At 36.1% G+C, this 23,699-nt stretch overlaps 1 protein-coding gene across 1 annotated transcript in view; it reads right to left on the bottom strand.

The window, feature by feature from the left end:
* KITLG (KIT ligand) overlaps positions 1 to 23,699 on the bottom strand; it is a 585,654-nt gene that overhangs the window by 152,919 nt on the left and 409,036 nt on the right. Inside the window, exon 4 of the mRNA XM_044087862.1 lies at positions 335 to 493. Coding sequence (XP_043943797.1) covers positions 335 to 493 — 159 coding nt within the window. The remainder of the gene's footprint in view (positions 1 to 334; positions 494 to 23,699) is intronic.

The raw sequence follows: 23,699 nt of genomic DNA, 5'->3' as shown, positions 1-23,699 counted from the left end.
AAAACAATTGCACATATGGTAGACATATGGATTAATGCTACATATCTCAGTATAGAACTAATTACAAAGATTCATTTTACAAATGTACTGCACATCCATAAAGGATAAATAAAAAAAACATTATACAGAGATTATATATAAAAACAAGACTAGACATTGGTAGGGGAGCATAAAGTCGAAAGCACACAAAAAATGAATTTTACAGGTATCAGAGGACAGGAAAAAAATTAAATATTTTAAAAAGTGCAAAATTCATAAAATTAACTATGGTCTTGTAGAACTTACTAGCACACTTCTTAGTTGCATATACATTGAGTTCAGAGAAATATATTACCTCATTATAATGAGATATACACTTCCGGATTCCTTTAAAAATCAGTTGGAGGTTTTGGATAATTTTATAGTTTGTGGAACTACCACTGAATTTTGAATCAAGGTTTGTTAGACTTTCTGATACTTGTCTGATCTTCTGAAATAGCCAACAGTTACTATCCTGGAAGTTAAAGAAAGAAACATAAATTATTTCTTAATTAATAGCCAACAATTTAAAACTGTTTTATTCAAATTTGTATTAAACCTTTTGAAGGCATAATATGCCAAACATGCAAAATATAATAAAACAGACACAAAACAATTTCAAAGCATCACAGCAGTTCAACATGTACATATAAAATTCAGTACATAACTCAAGATAAAGTGCCATTTACTCACTGATCATATTACTTAGCATCTAAATTGCTATTAGGTTATATCCACAAAGTAAGACACGGAAAAACATCATTACCTTCTACTCACAGATTTTCAAACAATTAACTAAAATATGACAATAAAGAAAAAGGCTAACAAGTAGTGCACTTGTCTCTTTTGTAGAAAGATGTGCACTCTGTTCCCACAGCAGGTACTGGGATCTGTCCAACACTGACAATTCAGTGCAGCATAAGAGGAGGTGTTGCATTCCTAAGATATAAAACTGAGCTCCCATCTGCGTCGGGTAGATGTAAAAGATCCCATGGCACATATCGACAAAAGTAAGGGAAGTTCCCCATTGCCCCAGCCACATTTCCCTTAGACAGCATAAATACCACGTCGGATCTCCCCTGAAACTATGCTAGCAGCCTAACAGCACTAATACAGTCAACAAAGTGTAAATAAATAAAAAGAAAACAAAAGAAATAAATAACAAGATAAGCACAGTTAGAAAAACAGGACAAGTGGAAGGAGCATATACAATGGAAGGACAGACTCCACTGTATCGTTATGACAATTATCAAGTAAGTAATGTAAAAATAACTGAAATTACATTTACAGTAAGAAGTTAAAAACACATTGTTCTCTGTTTATTACAAACTGATTCTTCCCTCATGTCAGTATAGGCATCATAACGTGCATTTGCTTTAATTTTGTTGCCTCTGTACCTGCTAGTGTAACTTCCACAGAGTAAATCAGTCAACTTCATTCAGCATTCCTCTGTAGTAGGAAGTCTTTGAGATTTCCATTTCCTTGGACCATTGTTTGCCATCACAATAAAGCGCCACAGCTTATTACTTCTTTCCATGGCATGTTGTAAGATACTACACATGACATTCCTACACAGAAGTGAATAATGAATACTCTTTGGCATTACTTGATTCATCACAACTTGTTCGCATTGTATTTGGCACACCCTGAAGAAACCAAGAGAAATAGTGCAGTATACAAGCAAGTGAAAGAGACATAATCCAGTTATGGGATGAATTAGTAACAACAGGAGATTTGAGCACTCTTCTCAATTTGTTTGCAAGGATAGAATGCTTACTTTCTTTCAAGCACAACTCTTGTGTTGCACTTCCTGTGCTGTAGTAAATCCCTGTTAGGAGAAATGTAATTTTAGAAATTACATTACTTTTTCCAATGGCATTCTCAAATATTTTCATGAAATACTGGCAAAGAGTTTTTAATATAGAGTACATTCTTTTCATTTGCAAGCTTAGAATTGACATTTGTTTGTAATGAATTCCCTTAGACCATTTGATGAAAGAATCTAACACCCCTTATGATTCAATCTTTTATAGGAAAATGGTCCAATCTGTCCAAATAATCTGTTGGATCATCCAGTGAAAGAATTAAGAAGAAGCTTTCCAGATGAATCAATACACTGACACAGACTTTTGTAGGCTAAGTATAAAATATTCTAACATTGAATTGGCTTAGTTATATTATGTTATCTGATGTTAAAGAATAAAAGCAGTTAATAACTGAACATTTGAGAGTGAATGTGTTTGAATGCTAATGCATTTGTGTAGATTTTCCTCAATGGTAATAGAAGAGCTTGTTTACAGGGTTGATCACCTAAGTGATGATATGTAACCTTAATCAAAAGCACTGCCCTACAGCAAAGAAATAATGACAAGAGATTAATACATCCCCACCTAGAAATTCCTTTACTGCATTATGCAATTCAGGTGAAATCTTTATACTGCTGGGAACCAGAGAAAATGTAGTCTTTCCCTATTCAACTTATTAAGCTGCCAGTCTCTAAGGTGACATGAGAGACCCCAAAGGATAAAGAGTAATGTACAGTACAACATCAAATTAATAACAGGTAATATCACCTTAAAACACAATTTCCTGCTTCTCCACTATGATAATGAATCCCCAATAATAGATTGAGTGAGTTTAACAGAGAAATTTCTGGTTCCTACAAGGGTAGGTGTTTGTGTCATTTCCAAATACTTCATTTATGCATTGCTGTGGCAAAACTAGTATTACATTTGTAAATTTTGTTCCAGGGCAAATGACCCTGTGAGAAATGTTGACTTAATTTCAAACATTTTATTTCAAATTATTTCATAAATTCCCCACAGAACCGAACTGAACATCTTGAGTGTCTAATAAAAGAATCACGTTTTTTTTTTCAAATAATAGGCTTTAGCTTGCAGTAATTATGATGTCATCAGCACCCTTTCATTCATGTCCCATTTTGAGTTTTCTTAACAAAACTACTTGATGTTTAAAGCTGCTCCAGTGACATACAGGGATAAAGCCCGGACTTTACTACAGCTGACCCACATTTAATTTGCAGCTTGGGTGACTGATGGAGCAGTAAGAAAAGGACTAGCATGCCTGTTGTGGATGGCAGGACACTCAGTGATATACTCCCTAAGGGGAAAGATGGTCCAAAGGGGTGATTTGCCCTCTGATGCAGGCAATGGGAAGTGGGGGGGGGGGTGACAAAGGCATAAACTAAAATCCATCTGGAAGGAATCACAGTCAAGCCATGCCCCCAAGATGCCATAGGATCTACAACTGGCCCCAAAAGTATTGGGAGTAAGTACAGAGGAGGGGCGGAGTAGGTAGATGGCTATAAGGCCTGCTGTAGACATAGGTCACTGGAGGCTCGGCTGGTATAAATGAGGTCTGTGAGGACTAAAAAAAAATAAAAAACAACTAGAGGCTAATTGGCTACATCAAATAAAATGGTCCTTTAATGCACTCTTCTGGATATATTAAATAACTAGAATATGAATGTTTCTGAATTAACTACAGATGAGAAAGAGATTCATTGAATGGGGAAGCTGATGAGTTAGAAAAACAAATTGGAGCTTAATTCTGTAGATGTAGAGGACTAAAAATGTTTTAGAACATGATTACTGAAGTTTAGATACTAAGAAAATAATGTCTGCCTTCCCATACATAAAAGCACATGATATGTCCTGTGTAGAAGTCAAACACACCACGATCAACAAAACACACACACACACACACACACACACACACACACACACACACACACACACACACACACACACACACACACACAATCTTTAAATAAGTATGTATGTTTTCCTCCTTTGTTTAGCATGGTGCCACATCAAACAATACTAATTAACATGCTGAGTCCATAACATTTTCAGACTTGCTTGAGCCTCCACTGAATCACATTTGGGCCTACCCAATGAGGTTAACTTCACCATTTAAGAAAAGTTACAACAGTCGATCATCTCTAAATGCTAGTTTAAATTACAGTCATTCAATAGGAGATCCAGTATCTGTTGCTTGCCATACAGTTTGTATAAATGACTCCAAATACAAGATGTTATAGACTGCAAAAGTGCAACCAGTTACAAGGAAAAGTTGAAATGAAAAGAGTCATCATTAATGTCCTTTGTCAGTTCTTAAAGGAAATATGTCAGATAACTTTTTCTGAAATTTTGGTGTGAATCCTTAAACTGTAATTGGTGCAGTGAATGTAGACAGCCTGAAGGGGAAGAGGACATTAAAATAGTAAAGATTCATTTCAAAAAGTGCCACATTTTCCTCTATCCTCCAGGCTAATTATCAGTAAAGGAATTTAATGATTTTTCAGCAGTTGTCAATGGTATATGAATCCGTATTGCTCCCATAGGATCAAATTCGTACTACAAGGGTGATAATCTGCTATGATGTATACAATTAACTTTATAGTCTGTAATCAATAATGAAAATGTGCCTGTAGGAAAAGCATAGTGAGATGTCCTTTACTTGCATCTGGCTAAACTAAATCAGAATTAATTTCTATGGAGCGAGTCATCAGTACTAGGTACCAAATAATTAATCACAAAGTTAACTTACTGAAAATGTAATTCATGCATACAAGTGGGTAGGATGCCATGTATGAGACATTTGACTGTGAAGCATCACCTTTTGGAGCATTTTATTTCTCTCTCTCTGTCTCTCATTTATGCAGCATGTATTACATCAGGCAATGAGCACCTTTCAGCACTCATTGTTTCTGTAGCAGTTATGGGTTTTATGGGCTCAGGTTGCTAGCCCAAGGTCCAAACCTCCTCAGAGGTGCACCACACACACTCCTAGGACCAATTTAAGCTGCCCAGTCCACCTACTGCATGTCTTTGGACTGTGGGAGAATATCAGAACACCCATAGGAAATCCACATGAATGCAAGGAGGACATGCAGACATCACACAGAAGGCTCCCCAGTTGAGAATTGAACCGGAGAACCTCTTGCTGTTAGGTGATAATGCTAACCACTACACCACTAAGCTGCCCAATTTTATCAATGTCTTCTATGAATTCTAACTTAGTAGAAGTTTTATTCATTTTCTGCATACTAGACTTAATTTAATAAGATAGCTTTTAAGGATTGTGTTTGATATTCTTGTAAAGCTTAAATTTAATCAAGAGGAATATATGGAATTTCAAACCATCTGGTAAATTATTCCCATGTGACTCAAACTGAGACCTAACCAACTATAGGTGCTTACTTTTGGGAATTATATTTTAAGTAAAATCTTTGTAGGTGTCATATTTCTCCCTTTTCACTACAGAAGCAATACATGCGGTGTCTTATGTCTGAAGACTTTAATAGGAATGACTATGTCCTGAAAGAGTTTTGACAAAATAATTTTTCATTCCTTGTCTGAATGAAAAGATAATGCCCCACAAACCATTTGACCTAAAGGAAAATAATAAAACTGGACTCTCATACAGAAGAAAGTCAGTTACAATCTTATACAGAAAAAAAAAATTATCATTATATGGATAATGATTGCAAAACTCAAAAAAAAAAATGAAATGTTTCCTCTGTTTACTTTTGAGTTTAGTAATGTCATAATTTTGATGTAATGTAGCAAAAATATTTCCATATAAACTGCTACAATTCTCTAACATTATTATCTAATACCTTTGTTTATCAACTTTTTAATAATGCCTTGCATGACCACTACAGGCACATTATTTTGGAGAGAGTTTGGGAATTTTGCCTCTGCTTTTTACTAATACCAGATAACAACACCCAGTACATCTCAAACACTAACAGCAGGATGCTAAGTAAACATGCCGGCTTTGTTAAAGTTCATGCTGTGTCTTACATGACAGTATACATTAATATGCACACCACACAATTTTCATTGTGTTTATTTACATATGCAGATACTGCTAATATTCAAAACCATTGCTTAAACTATCAGCTTTACTGTAAAAACTGGGGATTTCACTCAGAAAATAAGAAGCTGTAGGGATTAAGATGAATTAGTGATAAGATCATGACCAGAGATGGGCTACACTCAAAGAAAGTTTTCTGAATTTGAAAAATTGATCAGACTGTGAGACAGTATTGCTTTCAAGGCTGACTTCATTTCTATAGTAATTTAGAATATTTAAATGCACCATTACTTCAATTCATGTGGGGCCATTTACAGGAAACATGGCACATATATGTGTTCACTCAACTCAAAGAAAGTTTTCTGAATATGAAAAAATTATCAGACTGTGAGACAATATTGCTTTCAAGGCTGACTTCATTTCTATAGTAATTCAGAATATTTAAATGCACCATTACTTCAATTCACATGAGGCCATTTAAAGGAAACATGGCACATATATGTGCTTCACTCAAATAGACAGTGAAACCTTAGTGAATCATATAAGTAGGGTAAGGCTTTGATTAAAAACACAGAGTTTATGATACGGACACAGAATGCATTGTTACTGTTATAGGGATGACCTAACTTACTTCAGGTTACAATGTTTCTCTTGCCCTGAAGATTTGGCTCATTTTAGAACACAATGCTTTTCACCTATTCATTAAGTAATAACCAATGACTTTGGTGTGGTATATTGAAACTTTATCCATGGTTGGTGTGCTTTAATCCTGAGGGTGAAGCTCAAGTGATTAAATAAAGCCAACCGTGGGTAAATCTTCAATATACCACACCACAGAGTCAGTTATTGCTATTATACAATGACATTATTTAAGAAAAAAATACTTACTTTTCTTAAATTATGTTTTTGTATAATGCCTCCATGGTGCCCTTCTCCATTTTTAAAGTATACATTTATAGTCCAGGATGCCACTTTTTTATTGCCTGAGTGACTAGCTCTTTTTACTCCATCACTTATCTCTATAACCTATAAATTTACCTTTTGAGCTTTGCCTTCCAACTACTTTATTTATTTATTTATTTATGTATTTATTTTATTTATTTATTTTTGCTGAAATTTCAACAGTTGTATGCATATTTCAATGAAATGATCTTTCACTTCCTGATATCTGCAATGCCAAGACATGCTGGTATAATTTTGAACCTGACTGAACTCAAAATTATCGGCACATTCAACTCTCAATTGTTTCAAATACTCAGCCAGTTTAACATGGTGTTGGCAAAACTCAAACTGTATACTTTGTACTCCAATTTCCACCTGGATGTTTCATTCTTTAACCCCATTCTTAAACCCACCTTCAGAAATAGCAGTAAACTCAGAGAAATCATGGTTGAGTGAACTTTCTTTTGGCTCATCCAGAAGTGTCTCTTTCATCACTTTTGATTGCATTCACTCTAACCTTAACAGTATGAAAAAAATGCACTTTAAATAAGATTTTGTAAACTTTCAAGAAGAAAATACAATTTACAGCAGAAAATTTATGCCTTTAGTAGGAACAAAAAAAAAAAAAAAAAAAAACAATCACTTCTAGAAGCACTGTAACATATGTCAGCTGTTCTTTTTGATATCAAAATATCCCAGAGTCTCTTGTTGTAGTTATAGTGTGTTATGCAAATGTACAGCTTCTAGTACTACATTTTGTTTGAATGCTGATATATCTAGACATGATTAAACTAAATTTAAGCATTTTTATTAAATGGATTTTAATGCATCTTATCCCCCTTTTAATTCACTGAATGACTGTTCACTTAACGCTCAAAGAATACAGACCAACCAGAATGCTGTTTGCTACACTACCAGCCCATGTTTGTAAAACAGCATGTTGTATCATCATTCCTGTATCTAGTAAGCTGCATGGGATTACAATCAAGGCCAATACCCCAGTAATCACAAATGACAAATTGGATGTGTGTGTGTGTGTGTGTGTGTGTGTGTGTGTGTGTGTGTGTGTGTGTGTGTGTGTGTGTGTGTGTGTGTGTGTGTGTGTGTGTGTGTGTGTGTGTGTGTGTGTGGGTGTGTGTGTGTGTGTGTGGTGGCATGGTTGGTGCAGGGAGGCAGTAGCTGTGGAGCTCAGAGAAGGTTAAAAGATTAAAACGGACTTAGGCACTCCACAGGGAAGAAGGAGGAACATCTGCTTAACCTACTGAATGGCCCACTCCCTAATCCCTGTCCCTCACCTGAAGAAAGAAACAAGGCTGGCAAGTTCAACACCAGGAATAAATGGCATGTTAGTCTCTCAGTCCAAAAGAGTGGATGGGTCATACTTCTGCAATGAATGGGAAAGCTGGTGATCTCAACAGCAGTAACTGAATGAACGAAAGGATCCTCATCCAGCCAGAGTCCTAGTGCATGTAATGTATGAGTGCGAATGTGAATCTGTGTGTTTATTCTGCTGTTCACTAGTGCTTTCTGCAGCTTTACAGAATGGGTTTTCATACATTGCAACTACTGGTTGTCATGATAGGCTCTGGTATTCAGAGGATGCTGACAATGAATAAAGCATGTTTCCCAAAAATACATATATGTGGCATACATATTGTTTTACATGTTGGAGGAGAGTAGTATGTGTATGTTGGGGAAGTTGGTCATCACAAAGCCATTTTAATTGCAAAGAAAATGGCGTTTGTTTTTTATCCAGTAGCCTATATTCTGATTATGCCAACTCACTAAAATATATCTCTCAAAACTACATATTAAATGACTTAATATTCACCACTGCCATTTGTTAAATACTCAGTAATATCTTGATTACCTTCAAAGTGTTTTATAATAGCGTTCTATCATTTAATATTCAGAACTTCTATGCTCAAAATCTATAATTTTCACTTCATTCAGATTTAAAATTTGAAGATGAAGAGATCATTGCTGGTTCATTTGACTTTTATAACTTCCCATTCATTTCCTTCCTCAGTTTAAGTTAATATTTTAATATTGGGTGAACTTCCCATCATTTCCCCCAGATTCTAGCCAATGATACTTATAATTGCTGCAGTCACTGTTTTCTCTGACAACTAGTAACAATATGTACAATAATGCACACTAAGTTTCATTTTCTATATTAACACATGCCTTGTCTTTACACTGCAGTGAAAGTATTCGGACTGGCCACTTCATCCTACTTTACTGGACTTTTTGCTTTGATAATAATTTGTTCATGCATGTGTTTGAATGAATATTCATCATTCACTGACATTTTCATATAACAGTGGCATTAAAAATAAATTATAATTTAGAACTCTCACTTACTGTCTTCCTTATATATACACATTCTTTAAATACTCTTGCTTAAACCTTCATTCACCAAGGCAGTCAAACAATTCACTTTTAGCTGCTGAACTTTATATCAAAATACAGACAGGGGCAATTCAGAAAAACTATGCATCTCCTTGTTACATGAAAGGTGTATGTGGTACATTTTTTAAAGCTAGAATATGCATGACTCTACCTGCCATGTATTAAATGCTTGTTTTAAACCATAGGTATCTTCTGTCTCCATAGTATTACACTACTAAATGCTTTACATGTACACACTTGTCATTCTCCTGCAAACAGTACAAATAAAAATATTTTGAATCCCACCTAAGTGCACTGGTTCCAAAATATCAGTTTTATATATTTTGCTGACAGCTTCTTAACAACCATTAGAAAGAGAAGGTACTTTATACATTATATTTTATTGAATACAATTCTTCCTGTATGTTTAAATGACTATGTGCAGTGAAAACATGTGCAATGTAATTTGAGGTCCTACAGCTATTACAGCAGACACCTACAGGACTAGATACAACAATCTTTTCTTTTTTCCTGTATTTTACTGCATTAAGTATCACACTTAACTTCATGTTATTATGTCAGGCTGTTTTACATTTCATTCATGGACTTATTACATTCAAACAGCAAAAGAAGCTTATTGTGATTAGCATGCAAACAGTTAATGCAAATTTTGACTTGTAGCAATTTTGATCTAATCATTTTCATGATGCAGATCATATAAGCAGAAAAATACAAAAATATATATATATATATATATATATATATATATATATATATATATATATATATGCAGGACTGTAGCAAAGACAAAATCTGAAGCCTTGTCAACCATTGCACTGAGCACCTCATACATACCACATGCCTCATGTGATTACAATGAATTTATTCCTTCATTTATATCCATGATCCTATCATGGTTCTAGTACAGACAAAGCATCACTGATTCATTACTTCTATGCCTGGCAATGACTGATGTTCATTTTCTGTAGATTTGCTACAAACTCTTCTGAAAGATATCATTACTGTACTACAATTACCATAGCTAACTGCCTACCCATAGAGCAAACAGGAGATATATTTCTAGGTCCTTTATTATTTAGGTTATTACAGTCCTTAGTATTAGAAACATTTTTATTCAGTAGCTGCCCAAAAACTTCCTCCTGCAACCTTATTTCAAAAATATGCTTTGGTCACATTCTATAAACCCCCAAATCAAAGCAATAATGCACAGATCAAAACTTCTCTTCTTCTTTTGGCTTTTTCCTGGGGTTACCACAGCAGATCACCTGTCCGCTCATGATTGGCAGTGGAGTTTTAAGGTGTGGAGTTGCCAGCCCGGCACCCAACCTTCCACAGAAGGCAAACACACACACACACACACACACACACACACACACACACACACACACACACACACACACACACACACACACACACAGACACACACACACACTTAGGGCCAATTTAGAGTCTCCGATCCACCTACAGCATTTCTTTGGGATGTGGGAGGAAACCGGAGCACCCGGAGGAAACCCACGCAACCACAGGGAGGACATGCAGACTACGCACAGAAGACACCCCAGCTGAGGACCGAACCAGAGAACCTCTTGCTGTGAGGTGGCAATGCTAACTGCTGCACCACTGTGGCCGCCCTATAAAAACTTCTCTACTCTAGAATAATAATTTCTGGGATCAATTCTGTCTGCTTTAAAACCTTTTAATCTTAAGCAGTGTTCAAAATCGGGTTCATAATGTATTTTATTAAACAAGCCCATTGCACATGTTTCCCTTCATATCACCTGACTTCAACTAGACCCTCTGAGGTCATGCCTTTCACTTTACTGCATAACCAATCACTCCTATGAATCCCTCCTTTTGTGTACCAAATACAGGGTAAACAGCATTAATAGCCTTTTGCTGATCTCAACTGAATTATACTTAGTCTGTAAATAAGAGAACCAGCCTCTCAGTATAAATACTGAAACATTGTATATATATTTTCATTCCATTATGGTTTACCCTTATGCATTTATTTAATTGTTACTCATTTTTCCATATTTTCACCTGTGCTTCCCTTAGGCTCAGCCTGAAATTGGTTTGTTGTGATCAGTCCTTTACCCTGGTAAACCAATATAAATAAAAATAAATATATAAATACATTAAATACAAACCTACATAGATACATACATAGAGATATGCTACATACATGCATAAATAGATATTACATAAATAAATAAATTAATAAATAAATAAATAAATGCAAATTCCAGAAGGAAATTAAACAATCAATGAAGATTCAGTTTGCAACCAATAATAAAAAAATGTCCCATTTGTATTTTCTTAAGACAACTCAGTGTAGATCCTTTACCCACACCATCATCTTTACAATTCAGATGTTCAAGTACATTTGTTATGAACTGCAAATATTTCCTCTTAGCTCAACAATGTTGATGCTTGGTCATATCTTAACATATGGGCCTAACATGTGTCCTGTAGAATCTGGGCATTGCTATATGAACATTTTGTCTAGTATTATTCAGTTGTGTACCAAAATGTGTCTCATACAAAAATACAATACCTTTTCAGAATTTACTACTCAATGATATTGTTCTAATTCATGAGATATGGGCGTAAGGTAATTAATTATTGGGAAAGACAAGCCAAAACAATGATACTTACCCAACCTAGCAGTGTATTTACAGATGAAGTTCCCTGAGCATCAACTCCCTGGTAAACAAGACACATAGTGACAATTACTGCTCTCCATGAGGAATACATAGTGACTATTACTGCTCTCCATGAGGTACAAGTAGTGACTATTACTGCTCTCCATGAGGAACACATAGTGACGATTACTGCTCTCCATGAGGAGCACATAGTGACTATTACTGCTCTCCCTGAGGAGCACATAGTGACTATTACTGCTCTCCCTGAGGAACACATAGTGACTATTACTGCTATCCATGAGGAGCACATAGTGACTATTACTGCTCTCCCTGAGGACCACATAGTGACTATTACTGCTATCCATGAGGAACACATAATGACTATTACTGCTATCAATGAGGAGCACATAGTGACTATTACTGCTCTCCATGAGGAGCACATAGTGACTATTACCGCACTCCATGAGGAACATGGAGTGACTATTACGGCTTTCAATGAGGAACATGTAGTGACTATTACTGCTCCCCATGAGGAACACATAGTGACTATTACTGCTGTCCATGAGGAACACGTAGTGACTATTACTGCTTTCCATTAGAAGCACATAGTGACTATTACTGCTCTCCATGAGGAACACATAGTGACCATTACTGCGCTCCATGAGGAAAACATAGTGACTATTACTGCTCTCCATAAGGAGCACATAGTGACTATTACGGCTCTCCATGAGAAACAAGTAGTGACTATTACTGCACTCCCTGAGGAACACATAGTGACTATTACTGCTCTCCATGAGCAACACATAGTGACTATTACTGCGCTCCATAAGGAACATGTAGTGACTATTACTGCTCTCCATAAGGAGCACATAATGACTATTACTGCTCTCCATGAGGAACACATAGTGACTATCACTGCTATCCATGAGGAGCACGTAGTGACTATTACTGCTCTCCATGAGGAACACATAGTGACTGTTACTGCCTTCCGTGAGGAACACATAGGGACTATTACTGCTCTCCATGAGGAACATGTAGTGACTATTACTGCTCTCCCCGAGGAACACATAGTGACTATTACTGCCCTCCATGAGGAGCACATAGTGACTGTTACTGCTCTCCCTGAGGAACACATAGTGACTATTACTGCTCTCCATGAGGAGCACATAGTGACTATTACCGCACCCATGAGGAACATGTAGTGACTATTACGGCTTTCAATGAGGAACATGTAGTGACTATTACTGCTCCCCATGGAGAACACATAGTAACTACTACTGCTCTTAATGAGGAACATGTAGTGACTATTACTGCTCTCCATGAGGAACACATAGTGACTATTACCACTCTCCATGAGGAACACATAGTGACTATCACTTCTCTCCATGAGGAACACATAATGACTATTACTGCTCCCCATAAGGAACACATAAGTGATTATTACCGCTCTCCATGAGGAACACATAGTGACTATTACTGCTATCCATGAGGAACACATAGTGACTATTACTGCTCTCCATAAGGAACACTTAGTGACTGTTACTGCTATCCATGAGGAGCACATAGTGACTATTACTGCTCTCCATGAGGAACACATAGTGATTATTACCACCCTCCATGAGGAACACATAGTGACTATACTGCTATCCATGAGGAGCACATAGTGACTATTACTGCTCTCCATGAGGAACACATAGCGACTATTACCGCTCTCCATGAGGAGCACATAGTGACTATCACTGCTCTCCATGAGGAACACATAGTGACTATTACGGCTTTCCATGAGGAGCACATAGTGACTATTACGGCTTTCCATGAGAAACATGTAGTGACTATTACTGCTCTCCATGAGGAACACATAGTGACTATCACTTCTCTCCATGAGGAACTCATACTGACTATTACTGCTCTCCATGAGGAGCACATAGTGACTATTACTGCTATCCATGAGGAACACATAGTGACTATTACTGCTCTCCATGAGGAACACATATTGACTATTACCGCTCTCCATGAGGAACACATAGTGACTATTACTGCTATCCATGATTAACACATAGTGACTATTATTGCTCCCCATGAGGAAAACATAGGGACTGTTACTGCTATCCATGAGGAGCACATAGTTACTAGTACTGCTCTCCATGAGGAGCACATAGTGACTATTACTGCCCTCCATGAAACACACATAGTGACTATTACTGCTCTCCATGAGGAACACATAGTGACTATTACTGCTGTCCATGAGGAACATGTACTGAGTATTACTGCTCTCCATGAGGAACACATAGTGACTATTACTGCTTTCCATGAGGAACACATAGTGACTATTACTGCTCTCCATGAGGAACACTTAGTGACTATTACTGCTCTCCATGAGGAACACATAGTGGCTATTACTGCTGTCCATGAGGAACATGTACTGAGTATTACTGCTCTCCATGAGGAACACATAGTGAGTATTACTGATCTCCATGAGGAACACATAGTGACTATTACTGCTTTCCATGAGGAACACGTAGTGACTATTACTGCTCTCCATGAGGAACACATAGTGACTATCACTTCTCTCCATGAGGAACACTTAGTGACTATTACTGCTCTCCATGAGGAACACATAGTGACTATTACTGCTCTCCACAGAAAATCACTGTCAGTGCAATTTATAAACATGCCGTAGTAGTTATTCCTTTATTCTAGGAAATCTCTCCCTTTTTTTCAATTTGAAATCATCAAGGGGGCTTGCACCAGGCATTGAAATGTTTATGGGGCTTATCCCCAACAGAAAATATCCCAGAACACTTTTAATTTAATTTTATGCCCATATGTGTGCTGGGTGCACATTTCCTCAGCATTCTGATGTTCAATGGTTTAAAGCAAAAAAACCCCGTCAAACAGAGTGTATGTCACATGATAAATATTTGACATCTGATGTATCAGAAGTGGCCATTTGTAGCATTTGATTTATTTATTTATTTTTTCTTGCAGGTGGCTTTGCCTACTGATATCAGGTCCCCCGAAGATCCTGTACAAAGCTGCTCATTTATTATAACGACTGGGCAAAAGCTGGCTTTATATACTTAAAGTTATTTTTTTCACTGGGGCATGTGGCACCATGGGCCTGTATTAGACAGGCTGGAGGTTGGGTGGGAGTGGAATTTAGAAGTAGCAAACAGTACTTATAGTTTCAGACACAATGGTAGACAACACACAAAAATGCTCTAAACTTTGTAATAATAATAAAAATTTCAAGCGTCTGTAATACAACAAATCTACAGCAAACAGGTATCACCAGGTATCACCATGGCCATATTTATTAATGCTGATGATCAGGTAGATGGACAGATCTTTAGACTATTTTCAGCAATAATAGGGCCAGAAGGGTATTCACACATGTTAATATATAGTTATTATACTCTTTTGTTTGAGCATTTGAAAGAGTACTAAGTCCTGCCAAAACTTCCTCTCAAAAATGGATCAATCATGAAGGGACAGTGTGAGATATGTCTGCACACTTTTTGGCTCGTGCACATCAGGAAAATTGAAATTAATTAGTTTTGTACAGATCAATAACTATGCAATGCTGAAATCCTGTCACAATCAAAAATATTTTACACATTCAGGATTTGTTCTATCATATGGCTTGCAAACTTTTTTCAACAATCCTGGGAACTTTATTTATTGTGAACTATCAGTAACGGTCATATCAAAAGGTACATCTATAGTATGCCTTCCAAAGCCTTAGTCCCCGCATAAAACAACAGAAGAGGTGCAGCACCTGGAAAATTCTTTAAATTTGACTGTAGTAGCATTTGAATTGTAGCAGCAGCAGGAACTTCTCAGTATATATGATGTTAATACACTCACTCACCTGTGATATTACAAAGAAAGTTCTCACTTGCTAGACGCCAGAAATGTGTGTGTGTGTGCGTATATATATATATATATATATATATATATATATATATATATATATATATATATATATATGCGTGTGTGTGTGTGTGTGTGTGTGTGTGTGTATCTATTATATATATATATATATATATATATATATATAGGGAGAGAGAGAGAGTGAGAGAGAGCATTTTAAACTACCTTGTCTGTGGCTAAACTATTTGCTGATATTTTCTTCTGATCGTTGATTTCATTTTTATTTGTTATTATGGCTTCATTAAAATGTATATTCTGGTATATTCTGGTATGCTCTCTTAATTGACACATTTATGGGAGATGCAGATAATGTTTTCAGTTGTTTATTTGTAATATGGTTACATTGTGTATTTGTTTTCCTTCAGTATACCATCTATCTTTTCCTCTGGTTTTCTAGCTTGTTCTTGCCTTGATCTTCTAGTCTCTTTATTAATGAAAATATTGTCACTGCAGTTTCTCACCACTGATGTCTAATATGATTTGAGATAACAATGATAAATGTTTTATTGAACAAACTATTTCTATAAGGTCAGTAATAAGTTGAAGTGGGTGAGTCCTTTGTTAATTTACATTTGATTCCTAAATAAGAACGTATTCAATGGTTTCAGTACAGTATGGTGAGTGTTTCCATATATTGTAACCTGTTGCAGAAATGAATAATTGTGACTTTGACGTGTAGTATGTATCTGCATAATTTAATTATGTTGAGCAAAGTGTTTATTCATAATAATAAAAAAACAAAATCTGAACTGCAGAATAAAAATAATAACCAAAAACAAATAACTGCAGATGTCAAAAAGCAGCAGTAACCCCCATTTATTAAATAAATAAGTGCTTTTGCTGACTTAAATCACTATGGAATAGCCTTCTGATTTTTTTTTTTTTCCTTTGCTTAATTAGATGAGCAACCTGCAGTTATTATTCTATCCTTTGGAAAAAGTACTGCCCCCAATGTCTCATTTGTATTTTAATGTTGTTCAAAAACAGGTCATTTTTTAAAATGGCAATATCTTGAGGTTAGAAGTGCTCTGAGGTGTGCTGTGGTGATTGCTTTTTGGTTCTACCTTCACACTCCTTAATAATATTAAATATAGTTCTTATCTTAGCTAGCTGACTGCATTTCTACATTTGGATGGCTTGCCTCCTTTTCTCTAAATTGTTGACACACTAAACTCAGCTTATTGGCAAATTCTTAATAAACTTCTCCATCAGCTGACACTCAGTCCAGATGAGTAGTTATAATTTCACTTCTGATTTGCCAAGATAAATTTTTCTTTTTGTCATGCCTTTGAAATGTTAACTCACATGAGTAAATTAACAAAGGTGTGTTTACAGTTGTTGCCAGTTCCAGCCTAACCTGTCCATCCCCACCCAAATTAGGCAATCTTATTCTCAGGCTGGGACAATGTCTGTCTGTCATTCAATCATGTTTCATCCTGTTTATCCAAGGCATACAGCTAAAGCAAACCCTCTGCGTCTTTTCTGCTGTTCCACAGTAGGCTGTACATCCAAAAAAAGTTTATAGTCTTTGATCGATGGGGCATTCTTGACCTGTGATATTTGATGTCATTTAATTTAATTAAAGGATAAAAACTGCTGTTACTGCCCAACTTGCTGACATTTTCCATACATCAGGTTACATTCTATGTGGAATTTGTTATAGGGCTAGCTGTAATCCAGAGTTTATGGTTTTAAACCAAATTTTGCCTTTCAGACAAGCATAAAATGGAAGAAAGAGTCTAGTGCCTGATTTAGCTTTTTACCTTTCAGAATGTATGTCCAGCATTTGTTTAAGTCATTTAGCCAGAAAAATAAGGTTCTTGGCTATTTAGTTTTCTTACTTATGCTTCTGTTTTCTTCTCCAAAGTAGGGAAAAAAGCAACATTTCTTGCTCTCCTCAGTTCTCCAATTCTGCTAGAAAAAATCACAATTCTAATGATATGCTGTTTACTTGAAGATTATCTAGACCTTATGTACTTTTCATGTCCTCAACTTTAAATAAGCTTACTTCTGATCATTATTTGTTTGAGATTCTCTGCTGGCCAGGGTAAAATATTCATTTATTCTCCAAGATGTGTTACAAGGCTCTAACAAAATCTACAATATTCTAATCATGAATGCTAAACTACATGATTTGGTTTGCAATTTGCACATTTATGTTTCTCCTGCTTGTAAAACAATGTTTCTCAACTTAGACTTTAATAAACTTATACGTATATTGTGTATGACTAAAAGAGAGAAACCAAGTAATCTGTCCTCATTGCAGAAATGATTTTAATAGAGTGGGGGGGGGGATTTTGTCACACTAGAACATCAGCCAATGGCTGAAAGGCCTTTGGACTACACGGAACAGGAGTATTTGAATCACACCTTCGTTGTTGTCATACTTATCTTAAGATCAATTAAAAAAGTGCAAATTTTGGATCTTACCTTGGATACCTTACAATTTATGTCTAAATGAAGACAATACATTTTAGGTATTAGTGTAACTAATCTATTTAAGATTTTTTTTTTTTGCCAAACACAGTTTGAATTGGCATTCACATTAAAGTTTTAAAACTATGTTGGTTCCCTATGCATAGGGCTTTTCTATCAAATCACCTTATTTAAGATAGTCAGCTCTGATTCTAATGCACTTTGATGAAGAGATTATTTCTACTATGTAGTGCAACCTCATTCAGATTCTTAATTCTGAACAGGTATGTGTTTCATTAACTTGTCCCTCAATCATTGTGTCATTTGCAAATATTTATCGAGATCCTTCTCGTGTATAAGATAATGTTGTATTATCCTCTGTTCATAATCCTTCTTGGGCATCTAATATTGGAATAAAAGCTAAATACCAAGAATCGTTGTAATAAACTGAAATAGTTTCATAACTTTCTGAGTCTACAGTCACCTAGTTTACTCACTGCACTGGAAGCCTGAATAAAATTGTGCATCATATACAATCATGTTTTAGTTCAAAGAGGCTTCTTGTTTGGCTATAAGCCATTCTAGAATATCTTCAAAGAGACAAATGTAATGCTTTCTGTTTACATTCTCTTTTTGTAAATTGTGATTATAGGCAACTTTTAATCTTTCTGTATATCTTTGTAAAATTTTTGTAATCTTTTTTTGTACTATTGTTATGGAGCTTTTCTTCCCAGGTCTCCACTGAAAACACACTACTTGCCCAGCCGGACACTACCCGGTTAACAAATGCAAAATAAAAAACAATAAAATAAATAAACATTCTCAAAAGGTACTGCTGGCATTGCAGCTTTTCCAAATAATTAATGAATTGTTTGTCATATCCCAGTTAGCTGTTTGCATTGGCTGGAAAGGAGTTAGTCATTACCATTCTATAGGCTGTCACTAATTTGGGTTTATATTGCATCTACCTAAACCAAGTGTCTCTTTAAAGATACTCTAGAATGGCCTATAAAAAGTATAACATCTGAAACCATTTTAATATAACATTTTGACACTGATGTGATACCAGGTAATGGGATTGTGTTATGTTTCAATCAACTTGTGTGGCATTGGTAATATTATTGCCTGGCTAGCCAGGACAGCTAAATGATCTGGATGTGAAAACATGTTGGTCTGGATTATGTGTTCTCAGTCACACAACATAAAGCCAGGTGTGGTACTCACTATTTCCATTTGTTAGCACTGGACAACTTTGCCATTTGGGATCATAGAGCAAAATTCCACACTAATGCAGCTTTGTACGAGTAAGTAATTTGAAGCAACTAGACTACGTGCAACCTAGAAAATTCACTCTTGAAATATCATCTTTATGATGATGATCATGTACTCCAATTCAACATTATCACTCTGGGAATATAGAATTCAGTGCCCTCCCAACAAAAAAAGCTGCAGGGTGCAACAATCCTATGCAACTTGCACAAACCCTGAAATTAAGTCCTGGACAATAGTAGGATACAATGTATGGCTAAATATCTGAAGTGTCACCTCCTCTATCCTCACTTTCTACAGACAGCATCATAATATGAGTAAAGTCAGATTAAGGGTCATTTTTCTAAGTAAGTTTAAATATATTTCTTACTTCAACAATGAGTAAAAAGGGCACATAAGAAAACCAATTGGTTAAAAAACATAAAAAAAAATCTAGCAAAGCTAGAATTTCCACTGCATGATACCTTAAACCTCTTGTATCAGAGGCAACATGGGATATATACAAATTACCCTTTGACCATTTTACTTGTTGTTTTAGTTTGTTAGTTGAGATATTTTGTAGACACCCTAATGTTTATGGATATCAGTTGGGTATGACAACCCTGTATTTCCAGAAGTCAAACATTCCTCTTATGCTGTGCTGATGATGCCATAAGAAGGCCATAAGAAGGTGAAACATGCATGTCTACAGCTAGAGGGCTTGGTTTAATGGCCTGAAATTGCCCATAAATAAGACTTAAATGCAGAAAAAAGATAAGGCATACCACCAAGGCTGTCGTGAGACAAACACGTCACGTTAAAAAACAAATTCTTTAATACAAACAATAAAAATCCAAGTAGCATAAAACAAAGTTATAGGCTAGGGTGGATAAGCGCTTTCAGTAAAAAACTTCTTCAGATCCTCACCCATTAACCAGCAATTTTTTTTAAAAAGGGACAGATAACCAATCAGCAAAAATCCAGGAACAAGCTGGACCAATGAGCTGATCATACTGAACCAACAATTTAGCATATCAAAATTACCAATAGAATATCAGAAACTATTTCTTCCAATCAGAGGCATACCAGTCTCAAAGCCATTTATAATAGCAGTTTCTATTCACAGAAAAAGAAGGACCAATCAGCAAATATCCAGGAACAAGCTGGACCAATGAGCTAATCATACTGAACTGACCATTTAGCATATCAAAAGGACCAATAGGAGACTATCAGGAACTGTTTCTTCCAATCAAAAGCAAGCCAGTCTCAAAACCATTCATAACAGCAGTTTTAATCATGGAAAAAAAAAACAATCATCTTTAATTGGAAGCTTATTAACCAATGAGAGTCAAGTCATGACTATTCATGGTCATAGGAAAGGAAGAACCAATAATTTTAGTCAGGAAGTTTGTCTTCCAATAGAAGTTAGACCATGACTATTTATAGTCATAAGAGGAAAACAACCAAATAAAAACATAAACTGGAAGTCGAACACCCAATGAAGGCAAAAGGAAACCAAGGAGTGAAACACAATGTCCATGTTGACTTAGATACAGGCACTCCTAAGTGATTGCTTGACTCTAAGAGAAGGTAAGACAACAGAGTACATAGCCTATATTTGCTAAAGTCCAAAAAGCAATAAGCTCAATTGCATTTCTTGGCAAGGTCTCTTGCTTTTAAAATGGGCTTAAGGGGGATAACACCATTAAGACCAGGTAGAAAATTGGCTCTGAGTTTCATAATCCATTTAGTTTCTTGTAGCTCAGTGTTACTACATATATCGCCCTTCTCAAATTCTCTCTTAACATGCTTATGGCCATAAATTGAAACCAATGTGTTTTATTGTTTTTAATATGCCCATATAAAGCATTAGTCTCAACACTATTGTGAATATCAGATAGATGGTGTAAAATCTCTTCTTTAAAAGGTCTGTTGGTTTTGCCTACACAGTAGGCTGGACAGGACCTGCAAGTGGCTATATAAATAATGTTGGCACTCCTACAAGTAGTTTTTTCATGAAAAAAGTATTTGAGTCCTGTGACTGGATGTACAAAAACATTTTTATTGCAAATATATGGACAAGCCTTACAAAAAACACATCTCCATGTCTCTTTCCATGCATCAGATGAATCCCATGGATTTTGTCTACTACCAAAGCCATCATTTTGACATAACAGTCTTTTTACATTTTTTTTCTGTTTTTATAAGATAAATTGGGGGAATCACCCACTATGTTCCTGATTTTTGGATCAGAAATCAGAATCAGCCAGTACCTCTTGATTATCCCACTTATACAGGCATTATTGGAGCTATAGGTTAGAATATATCTGAATCGATTAGTTTGTTGTCTAGACACAGTCATTGAGCTATTCCAATCTTGTGAGTAATAGGGACGTCCTCTACTTTGCCTTATTTCCATTGCTTCATCAAGTTCCATATATATCTTATTCCTTTTGTAACCTCTTTTTGTGAAAGCAGAAATTAAATTCTTCTGTTCGTCCAACTAATCATCAGTGCTTGTGCACAATTTGGACACTCATGTTACCTGGTTCTTGACAAGGTTGTGGAAGGTGTGCCTTGGGTGCATGCTCGTCTGATGTAACATATGATTATGCCATGTGGGTTTTCTGAAAATGGTGGTGTCTATTCCTTTTGTGGTATCCAAGGTCAATCTTACATCCAGAAAGTCTATGGTTCTAGCTGACACTTTCAGTTCAAGCTCAAGGAAGACAGTGGTACTTTCCAGGTAACCAACAAATTCACGTAAACTGCATTCATCCCCTTCCCAGACAATAAAGATATCATCCACAAAATGGTTATAAGAGACCAGCTGTGTGTCCCATGTATTGTTTGGGTCTATCACCCATTCATTTTCCCAATGTGCTAAGACCATGCTGGAATACCTATTAGCGCATGGGGTACCCATGGAAACGCCTCATTTTTGGCAATAATACACATCTCCATAGATGAAAAAATTATACTAAAGCACTAACTCTAGTAGACTACAGAGAGGTGCCAACATTATTTGCTTGGCCAGATTTTCTAATACATTCAGTGCCAGGCTGCAAATGTCCATGGTCACAAGTAATAGACCTTCATAATTAGTTCTAGTGCCTATCGCCTCATAAAGGCGATTGAGAAACTGAGGTGTATCACGTAGTACTGTTCTAGCTTTGGATAGCAGTTGCATCAATTTGTCCTCCACAAAGATAGAGAGTGGTTCAGTGATCCACCCTTTACCTGAGACTATGGGACGCATAGGTGGATCTTGTTCATTTTTAAGCACCTTGGGTAGACCACTTATAGTTGGAATGGTTGGATTCATAACATCAAAAAAAATTATACTGTTCCTGAGTGATATTTTGAGTCATCCGTTTGTCATATAGTATATCCTGCAATTCCTTTATGAGTCTCGTCACAGCCTTGCTGTTTATTTTATTATAGGTGCAACTGTCATTCAGCATACACTCCATCTTGCTAGTATACTGGTTGCTATTCATTACCACGATTGCTCCACCTTTATCTGCACGTCTTATGACTGTCCCTTCTTTTCATTAAATTGGCCATTGCCTGATGTTCTTCATTACTTAGATTGCAAAAATGTTTGTGATGTCCACCTTGTCTCAGTTGGGTGACCTCATCTTCATACAGGCGAACAAAAGTGATGACCACTGGATAGAAAAATGGTACAAATGTACTATTTTTTTTTATGCTGCCGCAGTATCTTTTCACTATGTTCATTGTCATTACCAAATATGTGCTTGAGTATGACATTCCTTCCAAAACACTTGATGTTGGTGGTAAATTCATTTAGAGGCGAACAGAGAGAGGGTATAAAAGATAGCCCTTTCTCTAAAACAGCTCATTCCATAGCAGTTAGCTCTTTGCCCAAGATGTTAAAAACCAATGAGTCTGTCTCAAACTCATCAATTAAGTGATTTTCCTTTTTCTTTCTCTCCCTTCTCATAGATCTTAGTGAGCGCGACCCTTTGTTCTGGATTAAAAAAGGGAGATTCTGGTAAATGGGTAGATGAACAGTACCTTCTTTAGGTCTTGTAGCTGATGTTGAGTTTGATTCCTCTATTAGATCCTCTGTACTATGGCCACATTGCTTATTTTGTTGGTTGATAATGATGGAATACTTGGCAGATCAGTTCCTACTGTGGCACTATAGTTGTCACTCATCCTTGACATTAGGTTGGTGTGGATAAGAGTCTGCAGTTCAATCTTTACAGTTACAAC

This window comes from Protopterus annectens, chromosome 11.part0 (genome assembly GCF_019279795.1).
Source record: "Protopterus annectens isolate FY-2018-M chromosome 11.part0, PAN1.0, whole genome shotgun sequence".
Taxonomy (NCBI): Eukaryota; Metazoa; Chordata; order Ceratodontiformes; family Protopteridae; genus Protopterus; species Protopterus annectens.
The sequence above is the reverse complement of the archived record's forward strand: the minus strand, read 5'-3'. Positions and strand labels throughout refer to the sequence as shown.